Raw genomic sequence first — 20,106 nt, 5'->3', positions numbered from 1 at the left:
GTGACCCAGCAGCCACGTCCTTCCTGAATGCGTTTGGCCTGCTCCCCGCATCAGCCGGCTCTGCAAGGCCAACTCTGTATCCGCTGCCCACAGCCCAAGTCAGCCCACAGCTGATGCTGCAAAAATCAATAAACTCTCCCTGCCTGTTGTTCTGAATGCTCTAACTGCTTGCACACCCCACCTGGCAAAACAAAAGCTGTGTGGCTCCCCAGCCTCCTCTCCTCGGAAGGCAATCTGTGTCCAAATGTGTCCTGTGGGCCACTCACTCCATATACCAGTCACTCTATCAAGGGATCCTTTGAGCCCTCCAGTGTGTTCCTTGGGGCGCCCTCCATCTCCCCACCTCCACTAATGTTTTAGCGCTAGTAGCTCACTTCCTCATTAATTGCCTGCTCATTTTTTTTTTTTTTTGAGACAGAGTTTCACTCTGTCACCCAGGCTGGAGTGCAACGGCACGATCTCGGCTCACTGTGACCTTTGCCTCCCGGGTTCAAGTGATTCTCCTGTCTCAGTCTCCTGAGTAGCTGGGATTACAGGCGCCCGCCACCACGCCCAGCTAATTTTTTTGTATTTTTAGTAGAGATGGTGTTTCATCATGTTGGCCAGGCTGGTCTTGAACTCCTGACCTCAGGTGATCCACCCACCTCAGCCTCTCAAAGTGCTGGGATTACAGGCATGGTCCACCTCACCTGGTCAATTGCCTGTTTTAAGAGGTTCTAGTCCTGACTGGGGGCAGCCACCTTCCTCCTTGTTCCTCCTTCTTCCGGACTCTGCACCAATTTTTTCTCCTCTTAGGAACCTGCTCTAATTCCCACATCTAACCTCCTGGGCCCTTCCTGTCCCTGGCAGTCTGGCTGCACCCATTGCTGTCCCAGGCTCTGTGTCTGTCTGGTTCCGGGCAGGGACTCAGCTTCTCTATTAGCCTGGCACTCCTGTACCCAGGATGAGGATGTGCTCAGCCTGTGCCTGGGGACTCTGATGGAGACTTGGAGCTCAAACTCTGCCCCTACCCCCTTATCTGTTGGCTCTCATCTTATCCCTGGGCAAGTCCAAACATGAGGCTGGAAACTTCTATTCCTTTCTCTCCTTCAGGAAGCCAGGAGTGTGGGAGTCAGGGCGGGGTGCCAGGAGGGGCCGGGAGGATCGCCTTTTCTACCCACCCCCAGCATCCTCGTGGGGACCTGCAGTTGCTCTTGCCCTATTCTTGATTTCCAGACCCAGGTGGTGGAACCTTGCTTAACCCCAAACTCCATAGCCTGGGCTGCAGGAGGTCACACTATGCCTCTCCTTGCTTAGGGGGAGGGCAGACCTTTTCTCAGCTCCATGAGTCTCTCCTTCCAAATCATGCAAGAAGGCTTTTCAGCTTTGTATGAGGGAGACAGGAGCCGGTGAGGATGCGGCTACAACTCCTAGGCTTGAATCCCAGCTCTGCTGTGTCCTAGTGTTGCGACCTTGATCAAGCAGCTTGACCTCTTCAGTTACCTCACCTGTAAAAAGAGATTAATAAGCATATGTACCTCACAGGGCTGTGTGGCAACTGTGCCATTAGGATCCCAGAAGGAAACTAAATTCATCCAAGTTACTTCAATTAAATAGACTTTTAAAAAAAGTATAATTTCTGTGTTCTTTTTCCCTGGGAGATAGTCTTTCTTTAGTGCTGGGGGATTCAGCCCCTTACATGGGCTTGGGCGGAGGTTGAAGGTGGCACCTGCAGTTCTGAATCGGGATATGGGTGTTGGGTCCTTCTGGGCTTCCTGAGGCTGCTTCCTGCCTGGCCTGTGTGGGTGCCTCACCTCACATGGTGATGCGGTTTCACGCACAGCTTGGGAAGCACCCAGACGTCCGAGACACTCGCTTTGGCAATGTCCCTGATGGCAGTGGCCTCTGCCACGTTTCAGATGATGACCTTCTTCATGGCCTTGCCCTCGGGCATGTGTCGGGTGGGGGTTTGTGCAGCGGATAGTCTGCACGTGGCCGTGGCCCCTGTTGGCGTGACTGTTGTTCCTTCTTTTTGTTGTTATCTTGGAAGTGAGGACCTGAGAGAGCTGAATTGACTTTATTTTATTTATTTACTTTTGAGATGGAGTTTCGCTTTTGTTGCCCAGGCTGGAGTGCCATGACAAGATCTCAGCTCACCACAACCTTTGTCTCCTGGGTTCAGGCGATTCTCCTGCCTCAGCCTCCCGAGTAGCTGGGACTATGTCATGCGCCACCACTCTTGGCTAATTTTGCATTTTTAGTAAAGATGGGGTTTCTCCAATGTTGGTCAGGCTGGTCTCGAACTCCTGACCTCAGGTGATCTGCCCGCCCCGGCCTCCCAAAGTGCTGGGATTACAGGTGTGAGCCACTGTGCCTGGCTCAAATTGACTTTAATGAAAGGATTACTTACAGAGGTGTGGTTAGGGCTGAGGGAACAGGGATGGAGAGGCCAGAGACCAGCAACGGTGGAAAGCTGCTACCACCCCCAGAGCCAGGTCCACCCTCTCAGACTGTCCAAGACCGAGGGGACTTGCAGTGCTAAAGCCAGGCAGTCCTGAGAAAATCAGGATGAGCTGGCTACCTTATGTGGAGCTGAAGAACAAGGAAAGCCGTGATTGGCAGGAGCTGTACTCATGGGGTCGTAGCCAGGGCCCCAGACAGTGGTCTGAAGTGATTGGAAGCAGGGATGGAGCCGGGAAGAAACACCTAAATTCTCTCCTCTCTCTGATCTCCTGCTGGTACCTTCAGTCAACCCAGCTGGAAGCCAGAGTGCCAGGGAGCAGCCCAAAAGGGTGAGAGGAGGGTGGAGAATGGAGCGGGAGGGAGGCAGATGGAGCATCCCCAGCGCGGAGACGTCACATGCCGTTGCATGGAAGGTGCCCAGGCCACTGTCTGCCGCATAGCACATATTCAGTAAGTGCTGACTGCAATAATGAAGAGGATGAACTCAGAAAGCCCTACCCTCTGGGGGGCTCCTTGTCCCTGTAACTTTCCTATTGCTCAGCACCCAGCTTGGCCCATGGCAGGTGCTAGATTGGCAGCATCCGCTGTCTTTCCCCCTCCCTTCTTCAATCACTTCTGCTTTTGTGTCCTGCCATCAGGGAGGGACTCTGGGCAGGTGACAGTCTCCAGAGATGGAGCCCCCAGTAATGAGTCCAGCAGTGCACAGCAGATCCTCCTCTCTGTGGAGGGCAGGAGGGGAAGAAACCTCTTCTCCCTGGGCTGCAGAAAGGTCGGAGCTTGCACGTCCTGTCTGAAGGTAGTGTGGAAAGCAAGGGCTGGTGGAGGCAAAGTGGCCTCCCAGGCTCCTGTCTGGGCCTAGGCCGGGAGCCTGGGTGGGAGGGAGCCTGCCTCTAAGCAGCAGTCGGGAGCTCCATGCACAGCACAAAACCTGGCCAGATCCCAGTGCAAAGCCTGGCCCAGAGAGCGTGCTTGGTAAATGCGTGTGAGGGACTGGTGCGAGTGACTGTCAGTGTCTGGGGTGGGGTGAGATGTGTGTTTACCGACTGCCTCTCACTCCCACCAGCCTGGCTGCACTGTGACTCAGAGGGCTGACGCCTCCCTTGCCCCGGGGGCCCACAGCCACATCCTGGAGGCTAGGGCCCACTCATGACTGTTTCCCCCTCCCACACAGCCCAGGGAGAGATAAGGGAGGCTGAGAAAGTGATCTCAGCCTGAGGAAAGGAGACAAAGGTCAGTGGGAAATGGCGGCTTTGTCCAGGGATCACAGGCCATCGCTTTTTCAAAGGGCTTCCACGGAGGGACCTGGTTGTAAGCAGAGGAAATAGGGCCCAGAGAAGTTGCGAGTTGCCCCAGGACACACAGCTCAGTGCAGGAGACATCTTGGCTCGGCCCCCTCAAATGCCCGTGTCCTAACTCCAAAATCTCCTCTTGGGTATTAAGGGACTAGTTCTGCAAGCACTCTCTCCCTGATTCCTTATGGGAGCTGGGTTCAACTTCTTCAAGCAGCTGGGAGCCACTTACAGCCTCCCAGGGGCTCTAGGAGGAGGTCCCACAGCTCCCTCTGGTCCCAGAGTAGGCTGTCTCTTCACCTGCCCTCCCTGGGCTGTGGGGACCACAGGAGGAAGGCCAAGCCTTCTCTATGGCAGTCCCACATCCTCCCTGTTGGGATCCTGGGGACACAAGCTGGCTGGTCACCCGTGATCCTCTGGTGGGGGTGGGGAGCACAGCGATGTCATCCTTACTACTTTCTGGGGCAAGTCTCTGTTCTCTTTGAGCCAATCTTGCTGAGAGATGAAGCGGGTGAGGAGGGCCAGTTTCTAAAGTCACCTTCTCAATCACCGCTCCGCCCTGACAGTTGACGTCTCTTTGCTTAGGGCTGTGTTTGGTCCCAGCAGACTGAGGTGAATAGGAAGTGGGGGGGACCATGTGAGGGGATTTAAGGTGCTCCCCGGCTCCTCTGAATCAGACACACGGGCTCCTGCATGTGGGGCAGGGGAAGGTGGGAGTGATGGCGGCATGGGCCTCCTGGGGCTTTTTCGGAACACCTGCTTCTTGGAGCTGTGCCTGTGTCCACCCAGGGTGGTCCGTGTCCTCGACGCCCCTCCAGCTCCCTCCAAAGCGGCTGGGCCTTTCTGGGGGGACTCTGCTGTAGGGCAGAGGGTCAGGGATCTCAGGTGTGGGTTATAGCCCCTGGCCTCTCTTCAGCCTCCATAAGAGTGCCCTTTGCTCACAGGCTTCCTGGCCCTGCCAGAGGACCTCAGGCCTTTCCCACCTCCGGATCAAGTGCCCGGGCCCCACGGTTGGGCAGGGACCCTCTTTCTGTCCTTGAATCCACTTTGCCAGCACAGACTCATCTCCCAGAAGGGTCTGCCACTGTATGGGAGAGGCACAGGCTGTCCTCACTCTCACCCTGTCATCTGTGGCCCCCATCCAGGACCTGAGAGGAGCGGTGGGCCGTGGGCTGGAGGGTGGGACAGGAGGAGGCCTGGACTCTCTCTCTGGCAGCCCATTGCCCAACGCTCCTTTCCCTACCACCTGCATAGCCCCGGGCCCTGCGGCCTTGGCTTACAACAGGGGCCTGGGACAAACCCTGTAGAACAGAGCCCTATTGACAGCGGCCACTGGGGCTGGGTGGGAGGAGAGCAAGTCAGCCGCTGGGTGGTGGGGGTGGCCATGGGAGCCCGTGTCATCCTGTGCCAACCAAGGAGAGCCTGGGGGCAGGGGGAGAAGGTGGCATCCTGCCCCACGCAGTCTCGACTCAACCCCAGCTCTGGAGCACAGGTGACAACTGGGAGGGCCCCTCCCTCCTGTTGGGGGATAGGGCACTCCCAACGGCCCACAGGACCCCTCCCACTCCCCCTGGGGCAATGGGGCAGGAGTGTCAGTGGAGCCGGGGAGCCAGCCCATTGGGAAAAGATAAAAAGCCCATGGTGGCCCAGAAGCTCACGGCATTCCCTTCCTGCCCTCTCGGCCTGCCCTCCAGCCCCTCTGCAGCTATGAGGTCCTCCGTGTCTCGGCAAACATACTCCACCAAAGGGGGCTTCAGCTCCAACTCTGCCAGCGGAGGGGCTGGGGCTGGGACTCGCACCAGCTTTAGCTCGGTGACGGTGTCCCGGAGCAGTGGCAGCGGTGGCAGGGCCCGCTGTGGCCCCAGTACAGGTGGCTTTGGCAGCCGGAGCCTCTATAACTTGGGGGGACACAAGAGCATCTCTGTCAGTGTGGCCGGAGGGGCCTCCGTGGGGCAGGCTCTGGGAGGCTTCGGCTTTGGCAGCAGGGCATTTACGGGACTGGGGGCTGGCAGGCAGACGTTCGGGCCCGCCTGTCCTCCTGGGGGGATCCAGGAGGTCACTGTCAACCAGAGCCTGCTGACCCCCCTCCACGTGGAGATTGACCCCGAGATCCAGCGGGTGCGCACTCAGGAGCGTGAGCAGATCAAGACCCTCAACAACAAGTTCGCCTCCTTCATTGACAAGGTGGGCCAAGCAGGAAGGAGGCAGGGGACCCGTGGGGCAGAAGCGGGGCCTCTAAGAGAGGGTGGGCTGGGCCAGGGCTGCTGTAGCCCACTTGCACTAGGGTGGGGGTTGATGGAGCTCTGGAGCGCTCCCCATCTGAGCCTGGAGTGCCAAGACGTGGGTAGCTGGAGGCGGCCTTCAGGTCTTCACTGGGCCTGTGTGGGGGGAATCTCCAGTCTACTCATGAGTCCTGTTTGCCAAGCCCACCTTGCCTGTGTCAGAGCCTGTCCTACCACCATGATTACTATGACTGATTATACAGTGGCCTTACCTCATCATCAAAAAGTGGATCGTCCTCATTTCTCTTCTTAGCCGGGTGGCCTGCATTGCCTTTTGTCATTTTATAACCGGGGAAACAGTGGCTCAGGAGTTGAAAGAGTTGTTCAAGGCCAAGGGCATGGAGCCCTGTTTGCTCCATTTTTTCAGGCTTGGAAGAGGCCTAAGGGCAAGATGTGATGACAACACAGTTGTGTGGGGGTCGGTCGTAGGGGGTCTCCCTTTTGCTTCTCTTTGTTTCCTCTCTGAGTGAAGAAGATCAGTTTGGGGTGGACAATGAGAGTGGTGGCCAGGTCACCAAGCTCTGGGGCTGTGGCCTTTGACCTGCTGCCCACAGGTGTGTCCTGAATCTTGCCCCTGCCTCCAGATGGATGGGGGCAGCACTTGTGCTTGCATTTCCTAGTCTGTTTTGCTGGCATTGTCCATGTCAATTCTGAGCCAAGGCAGCGGGTCGTGATGGGGAAGTTCTGGTGGACAAACGTACCTTGGTTCAGTGATTTGTGTTTTTCCAAAGAACGCGCATATCCCTTTTCTCCTGTGGTAACCACAGGGCTTCTCTGACAAGTCAGAGAAGGTGATATTGTGCCCATTTTCAAGATGAGAAATTGAGGTCTAGAGAGCTCAAGTGATTTGCCCAGGATGATACAGGGAGTTGGAGGCAGAGGCGAGACTGGGACCCAGGCCCCTGAATTCCACGGTTCTCGGCACTAAGAGGTGTTACTGCTCATGACAGGTACACCTGCTGCACGGTGCTCCCGGGCCACGTGACTGGGGCCCAGGTGCTGTGGAGGTGGGACCTAGGGAGACTGGATGACAGGATGTGAAGCAAGCTGTCTCGCCTGCCTCCTCACCCTCTCCCCTAGTGACTTTTGGTTTTACTGTGGGACTGTCCCCAGAGGCCAGACAAGCCAAAACCCTTCTCAGGTTTGCAGAATCACAGCCTGGGAGCTGGAGGTCTGAGAGATTGTCTTAGAACCCTAGCTCCCCCTTATAGGGGGATTCAACTCACCCTATAAGCCTCCTTCAGAGTCTATAGAGGAAGGGCCTGGACGTTGGTATTTTAAAAAAATGTGTTTTTTTTAATGGGAAAAATTACTGAATTTACAGAAAAGTTGCAAGAATAGTACACATACTCATGTATACTTTCTCCCAGATTCACCAATTTTCTTAAAACAAATTTTTTTTTTTGAGGCAGTGTCTTGTTCTATTGCCCGGACTGGAGTGCAGTGGTACAATCATAGCTCACTGTAGCCTCCATCTCCCGGGCTCAAGTGATCCTCCCACCTCAGCCTCCTGAGTAGCTAGGACTATAGCCTCATGCCACGACACCTGGCTAATTGTGTTGATTTTTAGTAGAGACAGAGTCTTGCTATGTTGCCCAGGCTGGTCTCGAACTCCTGAACTCAAGCACTCTTCCAGCCTCAGGCTCCCAAAATGTGTGATTTTAAACAGTCGATTTACATTTTAAACAGTTGATTTTAATGCAGAATTAAGGGCCAGAAACATAGATCTAGTCCAGTTTGCGCAGACAAAGTGAGAAAGGGAGACCCAGAGAGAAATGATTCGACCACGTTTACCCACTATTAGGTTGGCACTGCTACTGAGCTGGCCTTTTGTGCTTATCAACTTGTTAGAGCTCTTTCCATCAGATGGGACCGTCATTTCCAGCAACCTGTTCCCCTCAGGAATGCCTCCCCGCAGCAAGGTGTAGGTGCGGCTGCACTGCCCCCATGATGCCCTGGCCTGGGACGGGAGGTGGCAACGGACCCCATCCTTGCTTGGCCCCTCTGGTGGCTGGGGGATGACATCAGCCCACCCTCTCTGCTCTGGCTCAGGTGCGGTTCCTGGAGCAGCAGAATAAGGTGCTGGAGACCAAGTGGGCGCTGCTACAGGAGCAGGGACAGAACCTGGGTGGCACCAGGAATAACCTGGAGCCCCTGTTCGAGGCCTACCTGGGCAACATTCGGAGCGTGCTGGACAGACTTCAGGGCGATCGGGGGAGGCTGGACTCCGAGCTCAGGAACGTGCAGGACCTCGTGGAGGACTTCAAGAACAAGTGAGGAGAACAGGCCAGGTGGAGCCATGTGGGGGTGAGGGGGGGCAGGGGGAAACCTGCCGAGGGGACCACCCCATTCCCGGGGTCCCAGGCCCACCTGGGGGACGTGCACACAGAGCTGGCTTCCTTAGGTGCTCAGGCCTGGCACCTGCTGCCACCTGGAGAACTGGCAGGTTTGTTTGTAATTTTAAAAAGTCTTTAAAGTAGGGAGAATAGTAGAATGAACCCTGTGTTTGTATCACCCAGCTTTAATCATCATCAACTCATAGCCAATCTTGTTGTGTTTTTACACCTCCCCACTTTCCTTCTTCCTGTGCAGTCTTTTTTTTTTAACTTTGCCTTTTTCTACGTGTTCTGATTCCCTTGTAGTCTTGAAGCAAATCCTAGACATCTTGTCATTTCATTCACGAATATTTCACAAGTTATATTCATATATCTGCATACATGAATGTGGTCACCTACATGACTCAATAAAACATACAGTGCCATAATCACACCTAAAATTTTTAAAACAGTAATTCCTCAATGTCGTTAAATATCCAGCCAGTTCTGAATTTCCAGTGGTCCCATACATGTGATACATTTAAAAAATACAGCTTGTTTGACTCCAGCTCCAAATAAGGTTTATATATTATAATTGGTTGATATATATATTTATAACTTTAAGGCACATTTAAAAATAACTTTTCCCATAACTTGACACTGACAATTTCTAAATCTTAAAATCTCAGCAAGAGTGGCTGGGGAGGAGTTAGCTGTTTTGAATGACACCGTGTTGTTGAAAGTGATGGTAAAGGTCAGCCACTGTTGACACATCTTCCCTTGTCCTATAAAGCCTCCTAAGGGCTCACATCCAAAGAGATGGCAACTCTTGATTGCCATATTATTGCTCAAATTCTGTGCCTCTTTCCCTAAAATGGAGTGGGGAGCGAGAATGTTTAAATAAAGGCAGATCCCACGTTTATTCACTGATTGGCTATATTAAAGAACTGCTCCCCAGAGGTGTTCTTGACCAATGAGGGATCCATCAGGGCTACTGTAAAGCTGAGTGGGTCCCATGCCTGAAAGGCAGAGCCAAGCTGAGCCTGGCATAAGTCTCCCGTGTGTAACAGGTACGAGGATGAAATCAACAAGCGCACTGCTGCTGAGAACGAGTTTGTGGTGCTCAAGAAGGTGAGCTGAGTGGAGTCGGGGAGGTGGTCTTTTGGCTGATTCCGGGAGAGGTGACATCCCTGGGGGCTGAGCATCTGCCTTGCTCTCTCGTCCCCAGGATGTGGATGCGGCGTACATGGGCCAGATGGATCTGCAAGGCAAAATGGGCACCTTGACCCAGGAGATTGACTTCCTGCAGCAACTCTATGAAATGGTGAGATGGTCATCAGGCAGGAAGAGTGTAGATACATTACAAACAGCACCGGGGGTTTCCCAAGGAGGTCTGGCATGAATTCACCAGTGCAACCTCATTTGTGGAAGATGAAAACTTGACCCCCGCCTTTTTTTTTTTGAGATGGAGTTTTGCTCTGTGGCCCAGGCTGGAGTGTAGTGGTGCAATCTCACTGCAACCTCCGCACCCCTGTTGAAGTGATTCTCCTGCCTCAGCCTCCTGAGTAGCTGGGACTATAGGCACCTGCCACCACGCCTAACTAAGTTTTGTATTTTTAGTAGAGATGGAGTTCCGCCATGTTGGCCAGGCTGGCCTTGAACTCCTGACCTCAGGTGATCCACCAGCCCTTCGCATCCCCAAGTGCTGGGATTACAGGCGTGAGCCACCGCACCCAGCCTAAAACCTTGACATGTTAATTAATACTAGCTTCTAAGTACTAAGTGCTTTTGATGGGCTGGGCACTGGTCCAAGCTTTTAACAATCTTCTCAACAACCCCATAATGCAGGTACTATTATTGTCTCCATTTTATGGTCAAGGACCCTGGGGCTCAGAGTTATTTGCTCATGGTCACATAGCTAGGAAGAAGCAGAATCAGAGTTCAACTGGCTCTTGAAGTCCAAAGTCTGACTCTTGCCACTGTTATATTGCCCTCTTCCTGCTTAGTTTGTAATGGAGCAAGGGATGAGGGAGCAGGAATGGCAGAGAGGAGGGACTGGGATTCCAGATTGGAGTAGGAGGTGAGGTGTGGGTAGATTAAAGGATCCAGGAGGGGTTCCAGGAGACAAGAGGGCTTTGGAGACTTGGGTGAGAGGGTTGAACTTAACATGAATTGACCACAGAATCACAGACTCTTAGGGTCTGTGGGACCTCAAGGCCAACCTTCCATTGAGTGAATGAACACTTTCTATGATATCCCTGACATATCCCTATCATATGTAACCTCTACTCAAATACTTCCTGTGGTAGGGAGCTCACTACTTTTTAGGGCAGGCATTGCCATTGGTGAACAACTTTTATTAGAGCACTGACTTGGATCTCCTTCTCATGACTTCTACCCTTGACTTTGCCCTCTGGGCTGCACATGTCCAATTGTCTTCCATGTGACATATGCCTTTCACGTGACAGCCCTTTAGAAGTCATGATGATTAGAGGATAAAAATCTGTGGCATGTGACGAAGTTAAGGAAACAGGGCTCCTAGTGAAGCATTCAGAAGATAGAGGGGTGGGGAGGGAGGTTCCAGATACAGACTTTTTTTTTTTCTTGAGACGGGTCTCGCTCTGTCACCCAGGCTGGACTGTGATGGCACGATCTCGGCTCACTGCAACCTCGGCTTCCTGGGTTCACATGATTCTCCTGTCTCAGCCTCCCAAGTAGCTGTGATTACAGGTGTCCACCACCACGCCCGGCTAATTTGTGTATTTTTAGTAGAGGTGGGGTTTCACCATGTTGGCCAGGCTGGTCTCAAACTCCTGACCTCATGATCTGTCCACCTTAGCCTCCCAAAGTGCTGGGATTACAGGCATGAGCCCACTGCACCTGGTCTAGATACAGACTTCGACTGATGTGTTCTAACAGTGCACTAGTTTATGTGTTGTTTTAGACGTCATTTCACAATGTTGGCTTTTTAGAACCCCTCCTGGACTTTTCACGTGAATGCTTTCAAATGAGACATGCATCTACTCTCCTCTGCCTTCCTGTATTTGGGAAGCCAAATTTTGAAACTGAGTGGAATAGTTAACCATTCCCTTTCTTTCCTATGAAATGCCATTATGGTGTCATCCCAACATTTTAAGCTGTTTGGGCTCCTAGTAACTTGATCCTTTTATCCAGTGTATTAGTGGCGAATAGCTTTGTGTTATCTGCAGATGGGATAAACTTTCAGTCTAGGTATTTGATAACATCTCAGTGTAAATCATTGATACACATGTTAAGGCAATCAGGGCCCACAACAAAGTCCTGTGGGTCTTCAGTGGTGATTTTTCATGGGTCTATTAGTTCGCTAACCAATAATTTGTGGTTAAAGTGCCTCAATTACTTTAAAATCCACTTAACTGTACTGTTACCTGGACCACATTTTTCTGTCTTCTTTCAAAAATGCTATGAAAGGGTTGGTCAAATACTGTCCCTGGCAGGCCTTTAGCAGTTGAATATTATAATTACGAAGGAAAATGAAATCCACTTGGTTTCACTTTTCCTTAGGGGACCCGTGATGGCTTCATGCCTCCCACACACATTTAGGAATTCATTCTATGGATCTGGAGGAGGTTGACATCAGCTTTATTTGAAGAATTCCAAACCTCTCCAGTTTGAAAATCAGACCATTTGCTGTGTTAGGGGTTTTGGGGTCTCCTGCTCTCCTATTTCTCAAGGATGGAGGGGGTGTTCCTCCCCTTGGCAGTCCCTGGAGCCTGTGTGTATGCTCTTCCAGCCTGGATCCCTGTGATCTCCAACAAGGCCAAGGCCTCTCATCTTCCCTGTCTTGGTTCCCATTTCCTCTTAAGCATTTCTCCTGCCTTTTCCAGTTTGATGACCAGTTTGTTCTTGATGGAAAAGAGGCAAACGACAAAGCAGCTGAGTGACTGGCCTTTCCAGGATCTTCTGTAGGGATCAGTCCAATGGGACCTCCGTGTTCTTCCTGCTTAGAGTTTGTCTCACAGCCTTTGATCTCTGGCTTTGGTGTTTTCCAGGCTTATCCTTGGCTAGACTGCTTGCCTCCCAGCATCTCTGAGTGGTCTCTCCGGATGGAGCTTGCTGGGAAGTGTTCTGGGCTGCCATGCTGAGTTTTTAGGTGCTTCCCCAGTTTCTACTTTGCTGGGGTCATTGATGGTCATTCATGGTCTGGGGCCTCCTTGTGGTCTCTTAGGTTCTATTCTCTCTTCCCCTCTTCTCTGAATGTTCAGGAATTGGCTTTTCTCTGGTCTAAGGCACATGGCTGGCACACTCAGCATTCCTCTTCATTGCTATGCCTTGTTTATCTAACAAACATTTACTAAGCACCTTCCACATAGCAACAAAGACAAAATCCCAGCTCTTTTGGGGCTGGGTTATCAATTGATGAGATCTGTGCTGGGGACAGGCACAGGTGCAAAGGCATATGGGGAGGCCATGGCTGCCCCTTCCTTGGAGGGCTGTGGAGCCTTCAGGGGAGACGGCATCTGAGTTGGATCTTGATGGAAGGGCTAGACTTCTAAAGGAGGAGCAGGAAGGATTTGGCAGCCGGGGGCCCAGCCTGTGCAGTGTCACAGAGGCGTGAAGGGGCAGTGTGCTTGGGGACCAGCGGATGGTGGGTGCCCGCGTGGAGTGTGTGAGCAGTTAGGTGAGGAGGAGGCAAGGGAAGGAGAGGTAGGGACTAAGCCAGGGCCCTTTCCCGTCAGAGGTCCTCCTGACCCAGCAGTACCTCCGTGGGGTGAGAATGAAGACCAGCACAGCTGTTCCCTTGCTGCCTCATGAGCTCAGTCAGGCACAGAGCCAGCATGGCTCTCAGAAACCAATGCCGTGGTCTGGTTTTGGCCAAGCCAGATGCCATGGCAATCTAGGGGGTGAACCACCTATCACTGGGTGTCTCGCAGGGCAGGAAGGCAGCCTCCGTAATGGCCTCCCTCTGGCCTGGGGTGTCTGTGGAACCCAGCCCCTCTTCTGGTGGCCACTTCTGCCTGCTGGCTCCCTTTACCCTTGCCTAGACCTCTCCAGTATCTTTCCCTTTAGAGTCCCTGGTGTCTAAGGAGACACACACCTTAGCAACTCACAGAGTTCTTCCTGATCCAATTCCATGAGTTCCCTTTCGTTGGAAAGCCTGCCTTTTTTTTTTTTTTTTTTTTTTTGAGACAAGGTCTTATTCTGTCACTCATGCTGGAGGGCAGTGGTGCAATCACAGCTCACTGCAGTCTCCACCTCCTGGGCTCAAGCGATCCTCCCACCTCAGCATTCCAAGTAGCTGGGACTACAGGCGCACGTCACCATGCCCGGCTAATTTTCGTATTTTTTATAGAGACGGGGTTTGCCATTTTTTCCAGGCTAGTCTCGAACTCCTGAGCTCAAGCGATCAGCCTGCCTCAGCCTTCCAAAATCCTGAGATTACAGGCGTGAGCCACCGCACCCGGCCAAGCCTGACCTTTCCATCCCCTTGTTCTAGCAAGACCATCACGTTGCCTCATCCGCTTTTGGTGCCGTCCAGTGGTCTTAAAAATTCTGGGTTGATTTTCCTCAGGATCATGCTCTGGTGTGGGACTGGAGAGAGACCCTGAGCTGGGGAGGGCAGAGGCAGAATGCTTCCAGATGATGCTGACAGTTCATCTCGGTGGGGAAGGGGACAAGGCAGCTGTGACGCACGATCTTGCTGTGCTGACAAATAGTCCTCGGGGGCCCCTCCAGTGGCCTTTAGAGAAGTCTGGGCAAGTAAGAATGCACTTTACTCAGCACACGCCGTGGGTCATGCATGGATCTTAAGCCCCACAACCACCGCAGGAAGAAAGTATGATTAGGCCGTGTTACAGAAGAGGGAACTGAGGCATTGCGAGGCTTAGCTGCTACCTTGCTGCACAGCCAGTGCACGGCAGGCCGGGGACTTGACCTCAGGCTTGTCTCTCTCCAAAACTCATATCTTTTCCAAAACCCACAAATGTTGTAGTGACTGTATTGATGGGACCTCTACCTCCTCATCCCACCTTTTGGAAGACAATCTGCTTTAACAACCTACATCCGCATCAGAACGGGCATCGGTGTTGCCTTTGGTGTTTCTTTCTCCCCCTGTCTCTCTTTATTCCTGCCTATCTCTATGCTAGTCTATGTCCTCTCAGCTTCTGCTGTCAGACTCCTGGGGTTTGAAACCAAGTTCCTCACTTACCGGCTTGTGATCCGGGGCAAGTTTCTTAATCTCTTTGTGCTATGGGAAAAGGGCGTGTAGTGAGTTAGCACCTGCCAGGCGCCTAACGCGGAGCCTGAACCACAGTGATGCTCAGCCAGCGAGGGCTGGCTGTTATTATTATGCTGTTAGAATCATCTGGGCTGCCATGAAGGGCCAGTGTTTCAGAAAGGATGGAGACAAGACCAGAATATGGGAGGTGTTGGCTTTTAGAGGGAAGGTTCTCCACCTATCAGGGAGCCTCTGAGGAGTACTGAGTGGATGAGTGATTTGCCAGAGCTGGAGTTTAGGGCATTTTGTTGGCAGCCCAGGACGGGAAGGACCATGGGAGAGATGGAGGCAGAGCCCCACATGGGAGCCATCACAGTCCTGGCCCAGTGATCCAGCTGGTCCCAAAGCCAGAACAGAGACCTTCAAGTCCCTATCACCTACTCTGTCATTCACGGCATCCTGAAACCTGCTTATGTGTGAAAGACAGTGGTTCTAGAAACATGAGCACCCAAGGGCATCACGACAGTCTATCCTTTCAGCATGCTCTAGAAGAAACCACTTAAGGTTTGTCGTGTAATTGACTGGTCCCAGGCTAGGTCCTTCCCTGGACCTGGTGCCCTTGGACATATCACTTCTCTCCAAACCCCTTTCCTCACTTGCCCCTGGTCAGGACCACTGTGGATGGTGGTGCAGTTGGTAACTTGGCTGGTACTGGATGTGCTGCTTCTACCTGAAGGGGTGTCTTTCCCCAGTTTGCACAAAGGCACCCTGTGAGCCTGCCATGGGCCCGCCTGCCTCACGGGGTGTTCTGAGACCTAGAGGGTTAGTGAATGTGCCAGCACAGTGCTGGACACCAGTGTTAGCGCAGGGAGTACACATTCTCTTTTCCCTCTCTAATCTTCTGGAAGCTGCAAACCCACAAAAATAAATGAAGTCTATAAAAATGGGAGCCCCTGCTGGGCAGGGTGGCTCATGCCTGTAATTCCTGCACTTTGGGAGGCCGAGGTGGGTGGATCACCTGAGGTCAGGAGTTTGAGACCAGCCTGGCCAACATGATGAAACCCTCCCTACTAAAAATACAAAAAATTAGCTGGGTGTGGTGGCACGTGCCTGTAATTCCAGCTACTCAGGAGGCTGAGGCAGGAGAATCGCTTGAACCTGGGAGGTGGAGGTTGCAGTGGGCAGAGATCATACCACCGCACTCAAGTCTGAGGAACAAGAGCAAAACTCTGTCTCAAAAACAAAAAATAAAAAAACAAACACAAAAACAACAACAAAAAAGGAAGCCCCATTTTACAGCTGGGGAGACTGAGGCCTTTCTTTGCAGTTGTCTTTGCTGTAGGCTGAAGCCTGGACAAGAGCACAGGCCTCTTGATGCCGCCTGGGGCCATGTCCTCCACCCCTGATGCTTCCTGGGGCCTGGAGCAGGGGTGCTGGTGGCAGCTGTCTCTGTTTCTTCAGGAGCTGAGCCAAGTGCAGACTCATGTGTCTGACACCAATGTGGTGCTGTCCATGGACAACAACCGCAACCTGGACCTGGACAGCATCATCGCCGAGGTCAAGGCCCAGTATGAGCTGATTGCCCAGAGGAGCCGGGCTGAGGCCGAGGCCTGGTACCAGACCAAGGTGAGGGGCATAGCTGGCCCAGGTGTGAGGGCTGGGGTCGGATCAGACCTTCCCCTATCATGAGAGGCCTGGGCCTCCGGGACGCTTGGAGTCTGGGGGACCAGATACACTCAACCTGCATGGGGCCTCCAGCTGTGAGGGTGGGGCAGGGCCATTTGAAAGCTCACTGCCACTTCTTTGGTCCCCAGTATGAGGAGCTGCAGGTGACGGCTGGGAAGCATGGGGACAACCTGCGGGACACCAAGAACGAGATTGCTGAGCTCACCCGCACCATCCAGAGGCTGCAGGGGGAGGTGGATGCAGCCAAGAAGCAGGTTGGCCTCTACTTGGGGGCTTCGGGGTCTGGCCTGGGTGTTGGCAGGGACTTCTCATTGTCATCCCAAGGGGCCAGGCCTGCTCTTCTCCTGATGGACACAATAGAATGCTGGGCCATTGACCACAGGCTCCTTTTACTGGGGGTGAAACGGGCCCAGAGTGGGGAAGGGGCTTGTCCAACGTCACACGGTATATGAGTTGTAGAGCAGGTGGGACAACCTTCTCCAGGGAGACTGATCCACCCCATCTCCAAGAGGTCAGAATCGGAGGTAGATGGTTCAAGGGGCCAGGTCACAGATACTGACACTGACTCCATCTTGAGGACAGCTAAAGAGTGTGGGTTCTTTCCCAGATTAGAATGAATCACTTGGTTACTAATAAGTCTGTGTTATTTATTTTATCTCTTCTGAGGCATTGGGCTGGTCTGCAGCAGGAGGGATTGAGGTTAGACTTCAGTAAGGACTTTCCCAGTGGCAGTCCTGGGAAAGTCCTTACTGAATTACTTGATCCTGCTTGTGTAATAGCATCTCTTCAGATGAATATTTTTCCTTTCTTTCTTTCCCTGTTGGTTGGGGCTGGGATGTGGGAATGATGATGTCTCCATGGCTTGAGGGCAGAGAGATGAATGAGATGACCCCAGAGGGTGCTTCCAACGCCTCTCCTCTCTGGGCAGTGTCAGCAGCTGCAGACGGCCATTGCGGACGCGGAGCAGCGTGGGGAGATGGCACTCAAGGATGCTCAGAAGAAGCTTGGGGATCTGGATGTGGCCCTGCACCAGGCCAGGGAGGACCTGGCCCGGCTGCTGAAGGAGTACCAGGAGCTGATGAACGTGAAGCTGGCCCTGGACGTGGAGATCGCCACCTACCGCAAGCTGCTGGAGAGCGAGGAGAGCAGGTGGTGGCCCTTCCTTCCCCACTGAGAGCACTGCTCGGGCCTGCCCTGTGGGAGAGCCTGAGGAGTCTGCTCTGGGGTCAAGAGGGAGAGGGAGGAACCAGGGAGCAGCTCCTGACTCACGCGAGGGTAAATCTGCTTGTGCCCACTGCCTCTGCCACTCCTCTCCTTGGTTGGCACAACTCTGGTTAATCCTTATTGTGGCTGACAGCCCAGGAGGAAGGGAACTTGCTCTTCCACCACGAGATTCTACCAGCAGTGGAAGCTTTGGAAAAAAATCCACCATCTCTCTCCTTAGGGAAGGCATGAAATAGAGAGAAAGTGGGCAGAGACGAGGCAGCTCTGTCTGGTCATGGGCTTGTTTCCACTGGGGCAGGGATGCTGTCCGTAGCCCACATGGGGAGAGAGGGGAGGAAAGGGGAGGATGGGGGTTGGCCAGCCTGCTGGTGGCTCTGCCTGCTCTGCAGCACTGGCTTTTGGACCTGCACAGCCCTATACACACATTTCTAATGCTTCCTGGTCTTGTCGTCAGGACTCACTAAGTTGATCCAATGTAAAGGCAGAGGGAAGGAGAGGGTTTTCATGTGGGCACCAGGGACCACTGACTGCTCTCCTGGCCTTTCTGTGTCCCCTAGGATGTCTGGAGAATGTCCCAGTGCAGTCAGCATTTGTGAGTATCCACTGCCCACTTCCTGCTCCACCCCTGGCCGGGCCCCAGAACTCTGCTCCGTTTATCCAACCTGTCCTTGTCCCGAAGCATGCTCTCCTCCATTTGAGCCCCTGGAGACAGGTTCAGAGGGTCCTAGTACTGGGCTTCTCTATCCATTTCCCATGGCTCTGCTGCCTGATTTGGTTCTGACCCCCTACTGACTTCTGGTTGTCCCCCTATCCTCTCCTGGCACGGCCACCCTGACTAATCCAGACCCTTTGCTTTGCAGCCGTGACTGGGAACTCTACCACTGTGCGTGGAGGTGGCGCAGCCGGATTTGGAGGTGGCATCTCCTTGGGTGGCAGTGGGGGGGCCACCAAGGGTGGGTTCAGTACAAATGTGGGCTACAGCACCATCAAGGGAGGGCCTGTCTCTGGGGGCACCTCCATCCTGCGAAAGACCACCACGGTCAAGACATCCAGCCGGAGGTATTAGCTGCTGAGCCCTGCAAGGGCCCCTGCGATCTTCTCCCTTCCCTCCTCACCCCACCTCTGCTGCCATTCTTAGCTGCTTCTCAGGAGCAGGAACAGCCAGGGGACCTCAGATCCAGGGTACTTTCATACCAGACTATTTGCATTTTGGGAAGTTCTCAAATCTACTCAGGTGTTCTCCTTGGTTCTGAGATAGGATGGGAGGGGAGGTTAAAGTTGCCAGCTTGAGTGATATGCTTGGGTGACTTGGGGGTGGTCTTTTGACCACTGAGAGGAGGCTCAATTTCCCAAGCTATTAGGAGAGAGAGAAATTGGGAATGATCCCCAAAGACCCTTCAACCTCCCCAGTCCCCCATCAGACCCACCCTCTCCCTGAATCTACCCACATCCCCCTTCCCTGTCTGTGTCTTAATAAATGGGACAACTACAGCTAGCTGTCTGTGGCTGCAGTCTGTTGTGCCTGGGGAACTGAAATTGTGTCTGTTGATTAATGCCCTGATGGCTGACACAGCAACAATCACACACACTCACCACGTCCCAATCACCATGCTTCCTTAGGTACATTAGCTTGATACCATCGCCACTCCAGGGCTTGCACATGGCTCACAGAAGGAGACCGAGGCTCAGAGGGAATATGTAAGCTGCTCAAGGCCACACCTGGCTCCTGAGTGGCTGCCTATTACCCAGCCGCCCCCTGGTGCCTGTTCAGCCTCCCACTAACTCTGTGGGAGAAGACAGCATGCTTTGTTCAGTGGAGAGACCTAGACATCTTAGACTTCAGAACTAGGCAACTTGGGTTTAAATCCTAGTTCTGCCACTTACTAGCCGTGTGACCTCGGTCAAGTTACCCAACGTCTCTGAGCCTCAGTTTCTTCCTTTGTAAACGTGAGTTGTGATAAGAACATGTGTAAAGCATCTGGCTTATGGAGGCTCTTACGGGAATCAGGCTTCTTCGCTTCTCCGCTCCCTGACTTCTGGATTCCCAGCTCATCCTCTTGGCCTCAGTGATGTCTCTCTCAGCCCCCACACCCAGTCAGCAATAAAAATTCACATTTAATTGGATTTTGTGGTTTACAAATACATTACTTTGCCTGCGATCGTCACAGCAGCCCTGGGTTCAGTCGTGGGCACGTGGTGCTCCAGTTTACAGGTGAGGTGTTTTCAAGCCCTCGGTCCTGTCAGCACTGAAGCTACCTCCGTCTCATTCCTGCCTCCATCACTCGCCAAATCTTATTGCTCCTCCCTCCGTGTGTCTCTGGAGTCACCTCCCTTCCTCTTCTTCCACAGTTCTCTACTCTGAGCCTGGACCCCACGCCTCAACCTGTACCCTAGTGATTCCTCAATTGGTTGACCTCTCAACCCTGCACCTCTCAGACCCTCCTCACCCTGCTACCAAACCAGTCGGCCCTACCCGAGGCTGTGATCACACTGCTCCCTTCCTTGGCTACCTTAGGGCTCCTCAGGGCTCCATTGCTGGGATGTAGACCGCCATCTTCCAGCCTGATCACTCCATCCTCCTCAGAGGAGCCCCAGAGAGCCCCAAGAAAGCTTCCTCCAGGGATTTGGAAGGCCAGCAGAGGGATTTTTCAGCCACACCCTAACCTCTAGCT

General features: G+C 53.2%; 1 protein-coding gene across 1 annotated transcript; it reads left to right on the top strand.

The window, feature by feature from the left end:
• The first annotated feature begins 5,387 nt into the window (after positions 1-5,387).
• Positions 5,388-18,964, top strand: KRT79 (keratin 79). The gene is made up of 9 exons (XM_012450280.2): positions 5,388-5,915; positions 8,066-8,286; positions 9,399-9,459; positions 9,557-9,652; positions 15,986-16,150; positions 16,339-16,464; positions 17,139-17,359; positions 17,992-18,026; positions 18,295-18,964. The coding sequence occupies exons 1-9, from the start codon at positions 5,439-5,441 to the stop codon at positions 18,498-18,500; spliced, it is 1,608 nt and encodes a 535-aa protein (XP_012305703.2). The 5' UTR covers positions 5,388-5,438; the 3' UTR covers positions 18,501-18,964.
• The last annotated feature ends 1,142 nt before the right edge of the window (positions 18,965-20,106 follow it).

The sequence above is a fragment of the Aotus nancymaae genome, unplaced genomic scaffold (assembly GCF_030222135.1).
Source record: "Aotus nancymaae isolate 86718 unplaced genomic scaffold, 86718_ANA_hifiasm-v0.15.2.pri h1tg000016l, whole genome shotgun sequence".
In the NCBI taxonomy this organism is placed as follows: Eukaryota; Metazoa; Chordata; class Mammalia; order Primates; family Aotidae; genus Aotus; species Aotus nancymaae.
Note: the sequence above shows the minus strand (reverse complement) of the source record. Positions and strands in the feature narration are given on the sequence as shown.

Bases quoted from the DNA above. Each gene is read 5' to 3' on its own strand.
- KRT79 (XM_012450280.2), top strand. From the start codon at position 5,439: ATGAGGTCCTCCGTGTCTCGGCAAACATACTCCACCAAAGGGGGCTTC. The intron at 8,287-9,398 runs GTGAGGAGAACA...CGTGTGTAACAG, and splicing joins GTGGAGGACTTCAAGAACAA to GTACGAGGATGAAATCAACA. The intron at 16,151-16,338 runs GTGAGGGGCATA...TTTGGTCCCCAG, and splicing joins AGGCCTGGTACCAGACCAAG to TATGAGGAGCTGCAGGTGAC.